General features: G+C 41.1%; 1 protein-coding gene and 1 pseudogene across 1 annotated transcript; both read left to right on the top strand.

Annotated features, from left to right (window-relative positions):
• The first annotated feature begins 10,358 nt into the window (after positions 1-10,358).
• Positions 10,359-12,273, top strand: LOC146620406 (uncharacterized; annotated as a pseudogene).
• A 2,967-nt stretch (positions 12,274-15,240) lies between these two features.
• LOC146620407 (uncharacterized) lies at positions 15,241-16,352 on the top strand. The gene is made up of 4 exons (XM_085369887.1): positions 15,241-15,283; positions 15,488-15,581; positions 15,768-15,855; positions 15,969-16,352. The coding sequence occupies exons 1-4, from the start codon at positions 15,241-15,243 to the stop codon at positions 16,350-16,352; spliced, it is 609 nt and encodes a 202-aa protein (XP_085226013.1).
• Positions 16,353-18,818: the final 2,466 nt, after the last annotated feature.

Raw genomic sequence — 18,818 nt, forward strand, 5'->3', positions numbered from 1 at the left:
GTCAGCTTGAGTAAATCCCCTGACGTCTTTTAGGGCTATTACTACAGATACAGCACAACGTCACACTGTGGCAACTGTCACCTTAACGCCGTCTCATGCCGATACAGCTCTGTCTAAACCCAATGACGTACATGGGGAAGGATGAATATAATGTGACACAGATGGTATTCGATCCCAAAAGGTTTCACACAACGAGTAGTGACTGACACTGCACAGCTGTGTTTTCTTTGTTCTAACTCATAGTGCAGATGAAGCAAGTCAGATTGCAAATTAAAATTAGAAGAGCTTCACAGGAAGTGATTAGTGATTATAAGCAATGCTGCAAAGGGGACTGGGTGTCCATGCTAAAGTGCAAACTAATAGACTACTAAGGAATCAGCAGAGCTGTTGGTATTATTAATGTTCTCATCAAACCCAGAAACCAGTGCAGGCACTGGTAAGCTACAAGTGATAAATTGGAGGCTGGTGTTACATTTTTGTCATTGCTATGAGCTGTGCTACTAGTGCATCTCGCACCAAGCTGCTCAGTCATGCAGGACACATGGTTGAAAGGGTGAGGTGGGGACTAATTTGCACAGGTCCATGCAAACTAAATGAGGAGGCAATGGTGAGGCCATATTTCTGAGCTATGCACAAAAGAAATTATTTTCACTGAAAATTTCTTTTTTAGATTTATGTAATTTGGATTAAAAGAGATGATGTGAAAAGTAACAGTTTAATCAAAGACCATTCATTTAAATGAAATTTAAGTGCCACCTACTTCCACCTCTGACCTGTGTATAGCTGCTAGATTATGAACAAAGTAAGACATTTTTAAATGCATACAGCGCAACCCTGAACTTCTGCACACATTACCCCGTAAAGAGTATTCAAATATCCTTCAAAGTCGACATTAAATGTTGTTTAATCTGTCAGATCCTTAGTACAAAGTACAAATGGACCGATCAACTGGCCAGGGATCGGAATCAGACGATATTCAACTTCTCGACATGGAGTAGTGACTGGCTGATCAGCTTCCAGTATGTCTGATTACAAGCCAGCTAGTTTCATATATGTGCACAGTGCCACAGACATATAGGCACACACACTCACAGACACACACTAACCTGTTGTTAGAGGCAAACCGCCTCACTGTGTTTCCAACATCAAACTCCACAGACCCTTAAATCACCCTCACCCAGCTGAACATTGAATATTTTAAAGAAGGTAAGGAAGAAGAAGATGTTGTTAAAGTTAAAGCTATCCAGAGCTCATAGCCAGCCCCAAGCCAGCAGCCTTGGTATGAGTAAAGATCAACACAAAAGAAAAATTCCAGAGATGAGTAAAAAAAAAAAAAGCGAGAGAGAGAAAGGATCAATGCCCTGTGATCTGGTGAAGTTCCTGACATTTGTTTTGGTATATGAATCTGTTGTACCTGCTTTATTTGTAAAGGTAAAATATGTCAGGCAGTGTGGATGCACAGCAACTCATTATTAGACAATTCTTTGAACTTGTTTCCAATAGACACATCATGCTCATCTGATCTGATCTTCTTTTGCTTCCTTAAAAAACCAGTCATCTTTAACGGTGTGTTCACACCGAACGCGATGGACGCGAATAGAGCGTCAGGTTTACATGTAAAGTCAATGGAAAGGCGCGATGACGCGCGATTGCGGGTCCCGCGAAAATTCGGAAGCAGATTTGCGTCGCGAAAATGCCAAAACGCGTGAAACGCGCGTCAGTGTAGCGCGTCTGGCGCGTTTGAGTCGCGAATAAAACCACGCGCGTGAGTTTTTGTGTTGCATTTTGTGCATACGCGCGTTTCGCGTCTACCGCTCGAGTTGGAAAAATCTGAACTCCAGCGTCAAATCGCGCCGCGACAACCAATCAGGAGCCTGGTGACGTGGCTGTTACCTAGGTCAAAGGGGCAGATCCAGCCAAAGCCTTTCATACTTCAATGGAGGGGAAGGCTAATCAATGTGGTAGCAAACAACTCGGAGCTGTACAACACCAGCTGCTTTCAGTACCGAGACAGGAATATAAAGGACCGAGCTTGGAGGAAGATATGTGAAGAGATCGGGCAACCTGGTAAGTTCATTCATTTCTCTTTTGAAAGTTTTCACTGACCCGGGGAAGCCGCACAAAAGCTAGCAAGCCACCGCTATTTTCCCACTGACGTACAAATACCGTTCTGCTTTTATGCATGTTGTCATTTAGGAATATATTTTATTGTTTATTAATAAACAGCACACAGTGGTCCCGCTGTTCATCCGTCACTGCTTTGCTTTTTCGCTGATTTTTTATTGCACAGTACAGCATTGCATTCTGCAGCCTGATTGACAAATCTCCTGCGCTTGCCAAATTTATCACGTTTGGTTTTGATAACCATCGCGTCCAATAGAAAAAACAGCACAAAAACACCCATAACTATGAGCCTCATTCGGAAATAGACACCTGCACCGTGAGGGAAAAAGGCGCACGAAAGTGGCGGGCAGATGAAGACAAACCGCGGCATAATAATACTTTTACGTTTTGCAATCTACAAAGGTTTGCACTTTGAGAATCAATTGTGAGAACTGTGACCAGGGGCTAGTTATTCTGAGAACCCCTGCAATAAATGAGGGACCACTGTCTACTCTACGATTATTATATCCAACCTGTTAACATTTAATACTGTATTGATAGAACCAACTGATTCTGCAGCAGAGCATCCCCAGTCCCTGAGCTCCTGCTGCTGCACCCACAGATATGTACAGCAAGCACTGATACCTTTTTAGTCGGTGGGATTCCCTTGTGATCACCTTTACTAAATATCTACAACCAATCTGATTATATCCTGTTATTGTTTTTTTTTTTTTTTCAATGTTGAAATTAAAATCTAGTAGCAGCCTTCTCATTTCTTTGTGTTTTGTGCTGTTTTACAGGCCCACAGAGGAGGACGGCTCCGAGGCAGATGAGGGACGGGTCCCAGGACGGTCCATCGGCGGTGGAGCTGGCCATCCTGGAGTCCCTGAAGAGGCCACACCAGTCTCCAATGGAGCATTTCCTCCTCAGCCTTGTTCCTGCTCTGGAGAGCAGCTGGTCCTTTTTATTCCTGTCTCTCTGTAAATTCTTATATTTTATATATTTATGTTTAATGTTTTTCTGTTTGAGACTTTTAATATTATTTCAAATAAATGTTTATAATGACTAATGTCTCAGTTCTACTACACAGCAAATGTTGGCACACAACTTGACACATGTAGAATTTATTTCATATTATACTAATGACAAAATATACTGATACAGTGGGATGCAGAAGTTTGGGCAACCTTGTTAATAGACATTATTTTCCTGTATAAATCGTTGGTTGTTACAATAAAAAATGTCAGTTAAATATCATACAGGAGACACACACAGTGATATTTGAGAAGTGAAAAGAAGTTTACTGGATTTACAGAAAGTGTGCAATAATTGTTTAAACAAAATCAAGCAGGTGCATCAATTTGGGCACCACAAAAAAGAAATGAAATGAATATTTAGTGTATATCAATGTGTGTGTCTCCTATATGATATATGGGGTGCCTTTGTCTGGATGTGCTTCCCATCCAGAGCTGCACAGCACAGAGGAAAGTTCCAGCGCTCCTGGAATCCCTCTGTGATGGACCGCCAGTCTCCAGGTGAAGGCACAGCCATGAAGTCGTCCACTAGACAGTCCCAGATGGACGTCGCTGCCTGGGGGGTGATCTGGCTCACCGTGGACACACCGACTCTGAAACTGAACGCGATGGTCCTGAAGGAGTCCCCGGTGACAAGGAACCTGGACAAAATTGTTCAAAATCAGTATTATGTGTACTGCAGTTACAAAATACATTATTCAAATTCCAAAATACTTTTGTGATGTCAGATTTAAATCACAAAACATGAATCTTACATAAAACATTTTGTAATTATAAGGATAATTACAAAATGTATATTAGATAATATCTAAAACAGTTGTGTTTTGTTTTAACTTTAACATATCATAATTTGATTGGTAGCAACTTTTGCCACTACAGTGAGCCAATCACTCATAATTCCTAAACATGTCAATCCGGTAGGAATGAAGTGAGACATTAATAGAAATAAAGAGTTGTATGTTGACATGTAGCCCTTTCCTTGCTTAAATCATTAATATTTTTGAAAAATTAATCTGTGATAAGACAGCTTATCAAGATAGAACCATGTAACTAGAGATGAACCAAACTGTTCACAGTTTTATCTAACTCTGTTTTAATAAAGGCTGTGACCCCTGCTATAGAGTCTGACAGCTGCAGGGATTATATACAAATATTCAACTATCCCAGAATTAAACCAGGTCTAAATAAAAAGGAGTGAGTATCACTACAAAGGTTAACTCAGTGGTCCTAATGCTACAGTTTGCTATCAGCAAACACCGAGCGCATACATTGATGTGACACCACAGCCATGCTATCATCGCAAACACTGATAACAGCATAAATCGAATTAAATCGGGGCTTGATGAGACCTTCTGAGTATCACTAGAAATATTATAAACAATCGTCTCTGTACCACAGTTTGCTTTCAGCAAACACCGACAGCATTCACTGTTAGCATAGCACATCCATGTTAGCCGTGTATAACTGGATGGTTTAGCATATATTAGCACAGGTATCAATAAAGGACTACCGTATTAAACACTTTTACTAACCTCAGGCAGACGGACAGGCGCTCTGCAGGTGGGATTGAGCACCTGTAATTGGTGTCTACACTCTAAAAAGTGAATTTCAGCAGTAGTTGAAGTTATGTAAAGTTCAGAGTCAGTTTCATTAAGATTTCTGCTTTAGTGGAGCCAGTCTAAATTTGTGGAGTATATCAACTTGTTATTACGTGTTGTTCCCTCAGTACACATGTAACCTGCTATTCTCATTGGAGTCAACCTGCATCAATTAGGTTTCTCGTGACGCAGTGCGTCTGATGTCATGACGTCTCCGCCTTCTCCAGAATTTTCTACTTGCGGTTGAGAACAACAATTTGAGAGGCACTTGGCTGCAGGCAGGACCTCGTGAACAATTTGGTCAATAAGGTAACGAAGATATTACTTTTTCCATAGTCCTTGAAGGTAAGTCAAATGTAGAACACATATTTTAATATATTAGATATAAAAATATTCCAACTGCATTGTTAAGTTTGTTAAGTGTTTAGTAAACTGACCTGACCAAACCGCTATCATTCAGCCCTGCTAACATTAGCGAAATGTCAGACCTGTTGGTAGTTTGTGCTTGGACATGTAGGTTAAGTTAGTAGTTTTCCGGCGGTACTCTCTTGTTTTAATATCGTAATGCTAGCTTAAAGTTGTGTATTCATGCAGTGTGTCGGTGTTGGCTTACTGTTAGTTATTCATTAGCATTAGCACATTATAGCGGCAAGCTGGGCCGCGGTTCTCTTCAGACTACGTTACTTCGGGCGCGCGCATTTATACACGAGTGGTTGTTCGCAGTATGCCTGTCGGCGCGAATAGTTCATGCGGTCACGGCCACGGGTGATGTAGGAGGTAAAGTTTAGCTGTGGTGGCTCCAGGAAGCATGCATTTACTGCCGCTTGCATTGCTTTCAATGTACATGACGTTAAGAAGGCGAGGAGAAAGGGTGCGTGCAGCGCTCGTACACGCACGGATCAGCCGTGTGAGAAGGAGATGGTGTGCGGCAGAAAATCAAAATTAGAAATCATAGAAGAAAGTATTACACTATTGAACACAGAAAATACAGCCATCAGATTTCTTGTAGACCTAGCACACTTCTGGTCTGTGTCTGAATACATATATAAGTACATAGATGCAGATGAACACTGTAAACATGATGAAAGATCGACAGACTAACTCGAACATATCTTTAATCTTTAGGATCTTTAGGTAGCGCTTCCTTTCCTTCCTGTCAACCTCTCTAGAGGGGTGTCTGCTGATGGCAGAAAGATTACATCACCTCTGGTTGGAACCCTGGACAGTGCCACAACCTTTGGCTTGGTGTCCAATGTGATGCCCCATCGCCACCTTCTGACCTAACTTCTTCTCAGCTCTGTGACTACTTCAAGAGGGGCATTCCTGTGTGGAGGCGTGCCAGGCAGCTCGTTTTACCTGTGAACTTGCGTACTTTCACTTCATCAACAACAAAGGTATGCAAGTTCAAAATAGTAATGTCTCATTTAAACTTAATTCAGTTTTACACTGAACAGGAATCGGCTTTATATATAAAACAATTGCAAAAAAAAAAAAATGTACCTATGGGCATTTGGGTTTTGTTTTTAAACTTTTGTTTTGAACTTATCCCTTTAAAATCTAATTAGAGAGGGCTGGCTACATTTGATGAATACATTTTGTGTTTAAATGATTTGCTTTGTGTTGGGCAATGTGGCAAAAAGCTGAGATGAGATCTAGTCTCATATCACCATATTGATATATTGTAATATTGCCCAACTCTCCCTCTGTGTTTTCTCAAATTATTTATATACACCCAGTAAAGCGTGTCTCTTTGTTTCTCCAGTGCTATGCTTCATGTGGAGATGCAAGGACTGTGGGACAACATTAACAAAAAGATCTGAATTGCTCAAACACTACAAACTGATTCATAGGCATTACGGACGAGGCCACTCATATCCATGCACTTATTTAAATTGTGCATGTAGGTTCAAGACTTGGAACGCCCTACTGAGCCATCTATCAAGAAATCACCCTGCCCAACAAGCAGTCTCCAAAGCTGCGTCCACATTCACTTGCCATATTTGTGGCCATAATCAACTCTCCACAGAAAGAGAATATTTTCAACATATCTATCAGCATCTTAAAAATAAGGAGACTGTAACATGTGTGTTCCAAAACTGTGAATATAAAACCAATGTCTATGAGAACTTCAAAAGTCATAAATACAGAAAACACTCTGGTACAGTGAACACATTTAAGCCTGGAATAAGTTCTGTTGATGAATCTTGTGCCAGTGTTGCCAGTGATATTTCAGATGTGGAAATTATAGAGAGTGATGTAAATTTAAATTCTGCTTTTGACAATGGGTATTCTGAAAACTTAGAGAAGGATATTGAGCTTAAAATTGCTTCAGTGCTCCTTAAGTTGGAACACATCTTTCTTGTGTCTAATGCAGCTGTAGATGAGCTTTTGCAGGAGTTAAACTATTTGATTGGTTCTGTTTCTGTGGCGATTACCCAAAAGACTATTAGCCAAGTATTACAAGACAACGGATGCCAATTTGACCAGTCAGTTGTTGAAAAGCTAGCCAGTGTACTCTGTGAGACAAACCCTGTAAAAAAAGCAATTGGAGATAAAGGTCCACTTTCCAGTCCTTGGAGACGAAAAGCATACTATAAGAGCCACTTTAAAGTAGTGGAACCAGTGGAATATATACTTGACCGAAAAAATAACAAGTCATTCCAATATATTTCAATTTTAAAGTCTTTGCAGCATATTCTTGACTGCCAGACAATCTTGGATCAGGCTGTTAATTTGAATACTGTAGATAATCAGCCTCAAAAAACTTCTGTGCACTACAAAACTATCTTCGATGGTGACTTCTTCCATGAAAATGGACTGTTGTCCAAGCAGGAAAGCATTTCATTGATATTATACATTGATGAATTCGAAATATGTAATCCCCTTGGTACATCACGGAGGAAGCATAAAATTTGTGGATTGTACTGGGTTTTGGGTAATTTGCCACCAGGCTGTAATTCTGCTTTAACCTCAATCTATTTGGCTGCTTTAATCAAAAGTAATGATCTGAAGTGCTATGGGTATGAGAAAGTGTTAAAACCTGTAATTAATGATCTTGTAATTTTGGAACAGAGTGGGATATTTCTGTCAAAGTTGGGCAGAACAGTAAAAGGCACTGTTCAGTGTGTTGTTGCCGACAACCTTGGTGCACACAGTATTGCTGGATTCTTTGAAAATTTCTCAGGGACATACGTATGTAGATTTTGCACTGCAGAAACATCAGAGTTCCAGACTATTGAAGTCAGAAGTGAAGTCTTTACTTTAAGAACAAAAGACATTCATGCAGATCATTTACGAATTATCGAGGAAAACAAATGGCCCAGTTATTATGGTGTGAAATCAAAGTGTATTTTGTCAAAGCACCTCTCACATTTTGATGTTACCACTGGGTTTCCACCTGATGTTGTACATGATCTTTTTGAGGGAATTGTTCCTTTTGAACTTGCGCTTTGCCTCAATTTGTTAATCAAAAAAAAGTATTTCACATTATGTACATTGAATGAAGCAATATCATCTTTCAACTTTAAGTGGGCTGACAAAACAAATCGACCTCATCCTGTGGCTCTCAGTTTTGCATCCAAAAAAAGTGTAGGAGGGAATGCACACGAGAACTGGAGTCTTACCAGATTTTTGCCTTTGTTCGTTGGGCAGAGTGTACCCTGTGAGGAGCCTGCTTGGCACATCTTAACAGACTTGAAGGACATTGTTGATCTTGTTGTCAGTCCTGTTCATACTGAGGACTCCATTGCATATCTTGGTTTTAAGATCTCCGAGCACAGAATCAAGTTTCAAGAGGTTTTCCCAGATGTTAATCTTAAACCAAAGCACCACTACTTGGAACATTATCCATACTTGATCCGTAAGTTTGGGCCACTGGTTGCACTATGGACTATGCGATTCGAAGCAAAGCATAGTTTTTTTTAAAAGAGTTGTAAGGAACATCAGATGCTTCAAAAATGTACTTCTTTCCCTTTCACAGAGACATCAGTATCAGATTGCATATCATTTGCATGCAATTAGCTTTGCCAAACCCCCACTGGAAGTAACAGATGTTTCCACTGTTCACATTGATGTTCTTAACAAGGACATCTCAAATGCACTGAGACAGAAGTCTCCAGATATGGACAATGTGTGCTTGGCTAAAAGTGTAGCATATAATGGACTAATCTACAAGTGTGGGATGATCTTGATCCACGGCTCACTGGGAGGACTGCCAGAGTTTGGTGAAATCATCCAAAAGGTGATACTGCAGGACAAACTAATCTTCATTCTGAAAAAGCTTAGCGGATGGTATATGGAACACTACAGAGCTTATGATCTCAAAACATCACCAAGCAAAGAAGTGGAACTTGTTGAGCCACAAGAACTGCATGATACCTACCCACTGGCAGACTACAAAATTAGAGGGATGCGTCTTGTCACCTTGAAAAGATATGTCCATGTTTAAAGGGTGAGGCCTCAAAATATGATAAAGTATTTTCTTAAGTGGGAAAACAAAACCCAGACCCATACAATACTAATGTGTTCTCAGAACATATTTATTTTATACTGCAAGCCAAAGTGGTGTGATGATGTCATTGGCAATTCATCAGTTATGTCATTTTTTTAATGCAGGTTGCTGGATTCCAGTCAGTGAATGCTAATCCTATGCTCTTCCCCCCTTCTGCTTCTCTTCTCTTTTTCTTCTTTCCTCTCCTTGTTGTCTCCTATATTCTCCTCACCTCCTCTCCTTCTCTCTTCTCTTCAATGTCTCCCATATTCTCGCCATCTCTCTTCTCCTCCCTTCTCCTCTTCGGTTTGCCTTCTCTCCTCGCTGCCTCAGCTGATCTCCACCTCTCCTCTTCATTTTCTCCTCCCCTTTCCTCCTCTCTTTGCCTTCTCTCTTTTCCTCTAGTTTGACATTAAATTCTCCTAATTGGAAATGTCAGTGGTTTACATGTTGATCCTCACTAACTGTGCTTGTGCGTTGTTCTCAGACCACCATGGCTGATTCAACACCTGCAAGACTGAAGGTGATTTTAGGAGAGAACAACATTGAAAAGCTGACTCTTCCAAATGGCATCCCAGAGTCACTTGAAGACCTTCTCAGCACGATAAAGACTACCTTTGGGTTAAAAGGTAACTTCAGACTGCAATACGTGGACCAAGACTTTGGCAACGACTTCTTCAATCTGAATTCTACCACCGAACTTCGGAATTTGGGGACAATCAAAGTGATCCACCAGCAAACAAATCCACCTTTGATCAGTGCCGATCAGTCCACTTCATCTCTGTCTCTTTCATTTGAGTCTGATGACGGTATTTCGGTGGCATCAAATGACACAATTATCCTCTCATCCCCTGAATCTATGTCATCTCGAACACAACAGTGGCCAGAAGACTTTGCAATTCCCCAATTTTCATATGACACAGAGCTACAGCTAGAGAGGGGGAATACTGAGTACCGTGTGAGCCAAAAAATGTTGACTTTAAGCGCCCGAATGCGGTCTGATATCCTGAAAAGAGTTGCAGAAGAAATTTACCGTTACAAGGCCTATCCAGAGGATGCACATTTCTGCGCAGCTGCAGAGGCCCTTATCAAAAAGCACCCATGTTTGAAAGAACCTGGATCATTCAATGGCTGCTACGGTTGGAAACAACGACTGAAGTACAAAATGGCAAACTACAGGACCCAGCTCAAATTACAGGGGTGTCCAGAGCTGTGTGTAAACTCACTGAAATCTAAAGCTACTACAGATGCTTTCCCTAAGTGAAGAAGCCAAAACCTTCTGAAGCTAACTTTTATCCATCCTTTCCTACTGGTGAGACTCTGGACAGCATGGAAAAAGTGAGACTAGAACTTCTGACAGAGATCGGGATAAGGGATAATGAAAGGGTCATCGCAGACAAAATGGCTAACACGTTTGCCTACAGACGACATGAGGTGGTAAACCAAGAACCAAGCATTCAGGAACTGAAGGACAGATGGCCTGCACTCTTCACACAGAAAGAGGTAAGAATGGAACTGAAGTGATCGAAGTCTGTATGCTTCAGGATTTATTGCAGTTAACTTTCATGAATCGGTCATAACTTGATGTGGTTGAGATTTTATAACACTGAACTTAATGAAAGAATTTACATTTTGAATTCCCATATATGTTATACTTTTTGGGATATAGACATTTTGGCATACAATCAGTTTCAGCATTTTGTTCCATAATACAATATCTACTGTCATTTGTGTTTTGTTTTTAGATAAATACAGAGTTCCAGAGGCTCATGGCTGTTCCTCTTGAGTGGAAGTTCATGGCCCAGTTAGACATGCACTCAAGTCAGCTGATCAAAGTCATACGTGCCAAAGGAGGAGCAACACGCCAAAAGATTGCGAACATCATGGACACATTGGACCAGGTAAATCTGTACCATCAAACAAGATACTTCGTAACTAAGAGGGCTGTCAAAATATATCTGAATCCTTCATAAAGACAATATGGGCAGGCCAGTGCTAATCATGGCTTTCATATGCATGAATGTTTTTAGCGACTCAAAAAATACACCACTGAACTCATCCCCTTTTCTTTCTGTAATGAATCTCTGGGCTTGTGAATTACTGTTTTTAAATAAAGTACATGTAAGTTAAGCAATAAGAGTAAGAATGTCTGTCTTATGAAATTTAGAGTTTAAAATTAATCAACATTTGTTGTTCTAGACTGTGGACATTAATCATCGGAGGGAATGTGTGCTGAAAGCCCTCACCATCTTCCTGGGAGAAGATGCAGATGGCCTGATCAAGGAATACCTTGTAAGTTTCAACAGTTTGTCAGCACATCTTGTCAAAGGGACACAAAAAAAGTTAACTGTTAGAACAAACATAACACGTGAACCCTAGTTGGATTGCTGACATGTATTTATTATCATGACCATATTGGACATTATGTAATTCCCAGCAACAACACATTACATATTGGATTGACTTTGTTTTAAGTAAGACGGGCTTACTTGATTATTTAAGTTCAAAGGAATAGTTTGACATGTTGGGAAATCTTATATTTCTTGCTTACAATTTGTTTAGAGTCAGATTGATACACCTCTCTCTGCTGTTTCTGGTGTGTGATGACACCCAGCCAAGAAATAGCCCAGCACATAACACATATTGGTACATCACCCAAACACTTAATCACAGTAAGAAGTGAGGCTAATGATGATTTGTGTTTGTGTCTTGTACCCCTCTGTAGGACTGTGGAGCAGATGATGTTCAGAGGGACCTGGAGGAGGTCACCATGGCAGTGTATGTGATTCGGAAGGAGGGGGAGGGACTGCAGGAGCCACCTGAAGACATTGGCATTGTCATTGAGGGTGTGGAAGTGTTGCATGAACTAACTTCGGTTGCCTCAGCTTGTGCCCTGCTTCTAGGTTTGATCTATGCACTCAACCTAGCTTATCCAAAACCCTTTCGCTTCACTTTTGAAGTGCTCCAAAAAATCTTCATGCAGCTTGATCAGCACAAGATGTCCCCCAAAGTCCAAAATCTGTATATCAAACTTCAAAGCTCCCAGTAATGGCACAGAACAATGACCAACAAATGGCCCTGTGCCATCCCAGCCAACATGTATATATGGGCCCCACCTGGTTTTTGCTCGGGCTAGATGGGTACCATATGGGCATGGGCTCAAACTGGTCTTTTTGTATGGGGCCTACTTGGGTTCTTCACATTAAACCCATGTGGGCAATGCCAAGTGGGCACTTTTAGTAGGTCCTAGCTGGGTCAAACATGGGAAACACTTAACTTGGTACAAAATGGGAAATACATGTAGGACCCACTTGGGTTTTTCACATGGGTTAGATATGTGCTAACATAGTCTTTTAAAGAAAAGCTGTTTTTGTGTGCCCCAGGTGGGGCAAACTGCATCATTCCATGTTTGGCATTGATCACCACCTGCACTCATGTATCTATCTACTTAGCACTTTTAATTCTTATTCTTATTTTTATATCTATTTAAGCGTTTATGACAGTATGTTTGCACCAAGCACCGCAGCAATTTCCTAATGTTGTAAACCTGCTCAACATTTGGCAATAAAACCCTTTCTGATTCTGATTCTTTTAAGTGAGGTGTTGCTATTGTTATCATTACGATATATTCTGTCAATTATGCTTTTATTATTATGTTGTTTTATTTTTATGTTATTTGACAATTATTACATATGATTTTTTAAAACATAATAACCATTCCTATACTTAAAAAACTAAGCAAAACTAAAATTTATCTGTTTAACTTGTGCATGGTTTGCCTTTTAAAATGTTTGTATCAGGCATAAAATGACTTTTTAAATAAAGTTGTTTTTTAAAGTGAGCGGTTCCTATAGGGCTTTGGAGAAACATCGTGACTGGGTTCCAGCGCTACACAAGGGACCTGCTTCAAACATACCACCATGCCAATCAGATTACTTCTTCTGAGGGTGAAGAGGTGACCCTCCTGGATAAGATGGTGAAGGTTTGCTGCGTTTGGTGAACAGTGTGATAATAAAACCAGGGAAGAATGAAGCCTGCTCCTGTTAAATATTCTTAAGTCTTGTGCTGTTAAAATTGCTGTATTTTTTTCAAAAGATACAGTAAATAAAGTAATGTTAGTAGTGGGTGATATCATGTAAACACTCATGATTTGTGTAAACATTTTGTCATTTGTAAACTATAAATGACATGGATTCTACACTGTAACTGATGTGATGTTCTATAAAGTGGTTTTAATAAAAAAAGAGGCAAAATTAGTTTGTTTCTTTATTCAACTTTTGAACAGTGGGACTCAGTCAGTAGATATTCAGTAAATGCAAATTATTTACACGGCAGTGCACTACAGGCATAAATCTAGACCCCTAGATAAAACATTATGGGTCATTCCCACAACCCACAGCTTTACTGTGTTCCAGCAAAGTATCCAATAGCAGTGACAACTCCTCCACAGTAGCAGGTGGGATTTTTCTTTTTTGAGGATGGCTCCTTTTACCTTTCAATACGGATGGTCTGTTTATGTTTTGATCAAGAGTCTTTTTTTAGGCAGCTGAAGAGGAGAAGTCTATCTTATGGCCAACCTCTGGCTGTATCTTGGTATTATTACCCAGCAAAACCCAGTATGCAGGTTCATCTGTAACAGTCCTTGTGCCACGGATCAACACTGTTGCTTCTACATTAAACAGAAGAGCAGCGACATGGCTGCAGGTCTCTGCGACTCCGGCCTTACAGCTGCAGTGGACGGCTTCAACCTTCCCTGTGATGCTCACAGTGACTCATGGCTGCAATGCTGGTTCATTCAGTCTTTGAGAGTGCAGGACCTGAAACACACACAAAGTTCATTTAAAGACAAGAACTAATGAGCCAAGGCCGTAACAAAGTGTTTAGAAAGTTAGCACATACATGTAATTTTTCATTTCTTTATGTGTCCATCTATAGAACGCTGCATGTTATAGTGTAAATCTGTCTGTTCTCTGTCAGAAACCTGGCTGCAGAAAATGAACCTAAAGTATGTAATGCAAGGATGTCATCACTTTAGCGATGTAGAAAGCATAAAGTGACAATTATGAATCACTTAATATGATAAGGAGATTCTGCAGGTCATTAATCAATGTATAAAATTAAAATAAAATGTATTTTTAGTGACACAGGATACAAACATGGAAGCAAGATGTATAATTAGGATTATTTATGAATAAATTAGTGCAATTTCTTTAACCATAAATAATAACTAAATCCTTCAGGACAATGTCTCATCAATGCACTGAACTCACTATGTTATCCCTCTAACAGCCTCCACATGTTCTCACTGTAATTTCCCCTCATGAATGAATTTATGCTGCACTAATGTGAATGTTTGCAGGGAAATCAAACGCATTTCACACGCAGTACTCGAGCTGACTTACCTTTGTTTGAATGACGACTTGTACGCGCTGACTCCACATTTCCTATGCACGCTATTTTCTGCAAGTACCGCTGCTTTGCCTCTTGACGCAATCGGTCTCTATACAGTCCATTCTCTTTTGAGCTGCTTTTAAGCATCTTTCTTGTAGTCGTCGTTCCAACACAGTTGTCGTGTCCAAATTCATGGGCTGCATCCTCCTGAGGCCGCATTTGTAGACAGATTACGTCACAGCGACGCGCCGAAGGCTGTCCAAATTCGTAGACCCCTCCGAATGCAGCCGACAAATGCGTGCTCCTTTTTCCGAATTTGAAGGATGGGTCGGGTGTGTCCTTCGTGGCCCACCATATCCCAGAATTCATAGCCCAGCCAAGCTCCAGTTTCCGGCTAATGGCGGCCGCTACTAAGTTTTAAAATTACTCTTATTAATCTTTCTGGGTCACAAAATAAACTTTTAACATATTTTCAGGCGAGAATGTGGGTGTGTAAACTTCAAATATCTGCTTTGTTTGTCAAGATATTGCATATTTGCAAAAGTGCATAGAACGTTTTCGGTGACGTCTGTCACCCCACCGGCTCGATAGCTTGCCAGCCCAGAACAACTTCATTCACGTAACGATGGCGGCACAAGATAAACCGGGAGACGAATACACTTTTAAATGTAAGTATGTGAAAATATGGTGGTACAAAAATTAAATTTTTATAGCGGTTATGTTGTTAGGGTTGTGAATTTGCATAGACTTGTAATATTTATTTAAACAATCTTCATAAAAAGTGTCCGTAAACTAGCTTGTATGGTGGGTCCCACGGTTTTTCATTGGCGCTTACATTTTTCCCAATCAACGTTTTTGTGATATGTTTATAGGGAGCAAAGAGCAAACGGCAGACTTTATTAAAACTAGAGGAGAAAATGATCACCTCTTCACCGGGGTAAAAAATTCAGTGACTGTGGGATGGAGGTACACGAATAAATCAATTTACACATCATATTCATCTGAGTACGGTTTCAATAACCCTCATTCTGTACAGAACCTGTGATGTCCAGACGTATTCCTCTTGTGTTCTGCTGTGAAAACTTTTGGATTTAGGGATCATCATAGTTGTTATGGTTTTCTCTCTTCTCTTATTTTTTTGTGTGCGATCAGGACTATTCTTGAGAAGATGTGCCTGCAAGGGAAAGTCACCCCCTTACAGGCCAAAAAGAAGTGGGACAACTTAAAGAAAAGATACAAAGTATGTGTGCTGTCAAGAAGATAATTTTTAAGAATGAAATTTAATAAATGTACATTTACTAAAAGTTGTATTGTTTACATTTGTCTGTCATTTCTGATTTCCTCTGCCTTTAGGATTGCAAGTGTCCAGGGTCAGGTGAGGGAGTCAGTGGGAAGCCCACTGCTGCTACTTGGCCCTGGTTTGGCCTCATGGATGAGGTGATGGGACAGAGGCCTTCCATTAGGCCCCCTGTCCTTATTTCCTCTCTCCCTGAGGACACTCCAGGGCCAAGTACAGCAGTGGATGACCAAAGCGAGATGGTAGGGGAGACGGATGAGGAAGGAGGTCAGCCAGCAGCAACGGGAAGGAAGAGGAGAAGGGAAAGACAGGATGAGCTCCTTGAGCTCATCAAAGAGGACATGCAGTACCAAAGGGAGGCTGAGGAGAGGAGAGAACGGGAGAGCAGGGACAGGATGGACAGACTTTTTTCCATACTAGAAAGATTAGTTCCGAAATAAGTTAAAAATATATTTTGATATGTTCTTACTTGTCAATTTGTCAATTTAAAACTCTTCAAAGGTAAATAATAATAAAACAAGAATATTTCTAAAACATGAATTTTAGTCAGAGAAGGATAAATATATACAAATATTTACAAATTTTCACACAGGATTAACCAAAGTGACCTGTTCCTGGACCGTTTTTTTTTTTTCAAATATACTTTAAAGATCACACAAACAGAAAATCTCTGGCAGTGTTGCTGGATTTGCCGAAAGAAGATCAGACATGGATGGGGTGCTGCGACTGTGACCCGTGGTTTGTCTTTTCTGGTCAGAAAGTGGAGAATGGCACAGGGTGGTGTGCAAATAGTTTTAGGATGCTTCCTCCCTCTGTCCACTGCATCGTCCATCCATGGGTTTGCAGGGCTGACTCAATCGATGGCTGCCACACCACTAAGAGGTTTTTCAGAAATATGCAAACCAGAGAAAGTGGATTCACTACTAGTATAATACTTGTGACTCTGTAGCAGACAACAGTTTGAAAAAGTGGTATTAAAAAAGATGCTTAGATAAATGTTTACTTGCCTGTTAACAGTAGTCATGGTCTGGTGGTACCTCCTCCAGGGCAGACACCTCGGCAGACAGCTGGTCCCGCCACAGAGCACCACTGACTGCCTCCAATCCAGCCTCCCCCTCATCATCCTCTGCTCCATCTTCCTCAGGTTCATCCTCAGGAGCCACAATGTCACCAGCACTGAGGCAAATGTTGTGGAGGATGGCACATGCTGTTACTACCTGTAATGATATACATATACACATTATTCTTTCATACACACACACATACATACATATATACACACACACAATTAATTTGACATTGGGTGGTCACTTACATGAGGTACAAAGGTGTGGTGCACCTCCAGCGCTTGCAGGAAGATGGCCCTGAACCTGTTCTTCATCATCCCAAAAGCACGCTCTATTATGGAGCGTGCCCTGGAATGATGGCTGTTAAAGCGCTGGGCTCCCACACCTTGGACTGGCCTCTTGTAGGGTGTGATGAGGGGGAGTGGACGCCCGAGGCATGGGTACCCTCCATCTGCGAGGATGAAATGCCCTGGAGGAGGGTAGACGGACTGTCTGTACAGTGGGCTGTGGCGGAGCACCCTGGAATCATGCACCGACCCAGGCCAGCCCACGTATGTGTCGATGAAGCGGCCCCGATGGTCACAAACCGCCTGCAAGATGATTGATGGAAACAGTTTTCTGTTCCTATAGCACTGACCATCAGGGCCACTTGGACACTTGATGCGTATGTGGCAGCCGTCGATTGCACCCACCGCTTTCATAAAGGCTCTGTGGCGTGCCAGCCCTGCAAACCCACGGGACACTACCTCCAGGTCCTCTGGAGTTGTTGGGAGGTGGATGACCTGGTAGCGAATGGCCAACACCTCTTTCGTGACTCGGTGGACGATGTAGTGGACAGTAGAACGCGGCATCCCAAACACTCTTGAGACCACCCTGTAGGATGCTCCACTTGCCAACCAGAAAAGAAACACCAGGATCTCAATTGTGGCACCCCATCCATGCCGCCGATCCTGGTTCAGGAGATTTAACAACACTGCCAGAGACTCCCTGCTTAGCCGAAAATCAGGCCTTGGATCCTCCTGGCTAAAAAAATGGTCCAGGACTGGTACACTTTGGTTAATCCTGCAGTACAACGGCCTTTTCTGGTTAAGGAAAAGGTGGAGAACAGCATAAACAGTTTTAATAGAAAGGTATGACTTCATTTATTTTATGACATCAAAGCATTATTCTGATTACTAAGCTTGAGTAAAATATACTAACACTGAGAAATAACATTTTATACATTTCATCTGTGTAGCTAAGCTTTTTTGTGAACTCAAAAATAACGCTGTTTTTGGCTTTCTGACAATTTTACTGCAATTTTATGTACAAAAATAAGTAACAGATCATATGAATAACTGAAAATAAATGTAAACTTATAGAAGAACATTTTCTAAGAGATTTTGTTCATATATTTTGAATGACCGCCGTCATTCAGTCACTGAAATTATCCATAAAACTAGCTAAGTAATTCCTAAATGCGTCTAGTTTTACCTGGATATGATTTTCTCTGATGAGCCTGGAGTACAAAACATGCCGGCGATGACGACCGCGACACAGTTTTTTTAGATCGTTGATAATTAAAAATGAACACAAAAAACGGAGAAAGATTTCGGGGTCCATTTTCGTGCCCTGGCGCTGACGACCGGAAATACTTTGAATTAAGGGCGGGAGTAGATCGAGAAGGCTAGACCGTCCAATTTCACGGCCGTTTACTTCCGGCCTACCCGATCTTCTGAGGACCCGGCCCACATAGACCGCGAAGGCCGGGTCCTCAGGAGAATGCAGCCCATGAATTTGGACACGACCAGCGTGTTTGTTTTGATTCGTAGACCCCGAAAATGGCGCTGCGCTCCCACA

This window comes from Diplotaxodon limnothrissa, linkage group LG13 (genome assembly GCF_057381915.1).
Source record: "Diplotaxodon limnothrissa isolate DT_005_m linkage group LG13, D_limnothrissa_male_GT1.1, whole genome shotgun sequence".
NCBI lineage: Eukaryota > Metazoa > Chordata > Actinopteri > Cichliformes > Cichlidae > Diplotaxodon > Diplotaxodon limnothrissa.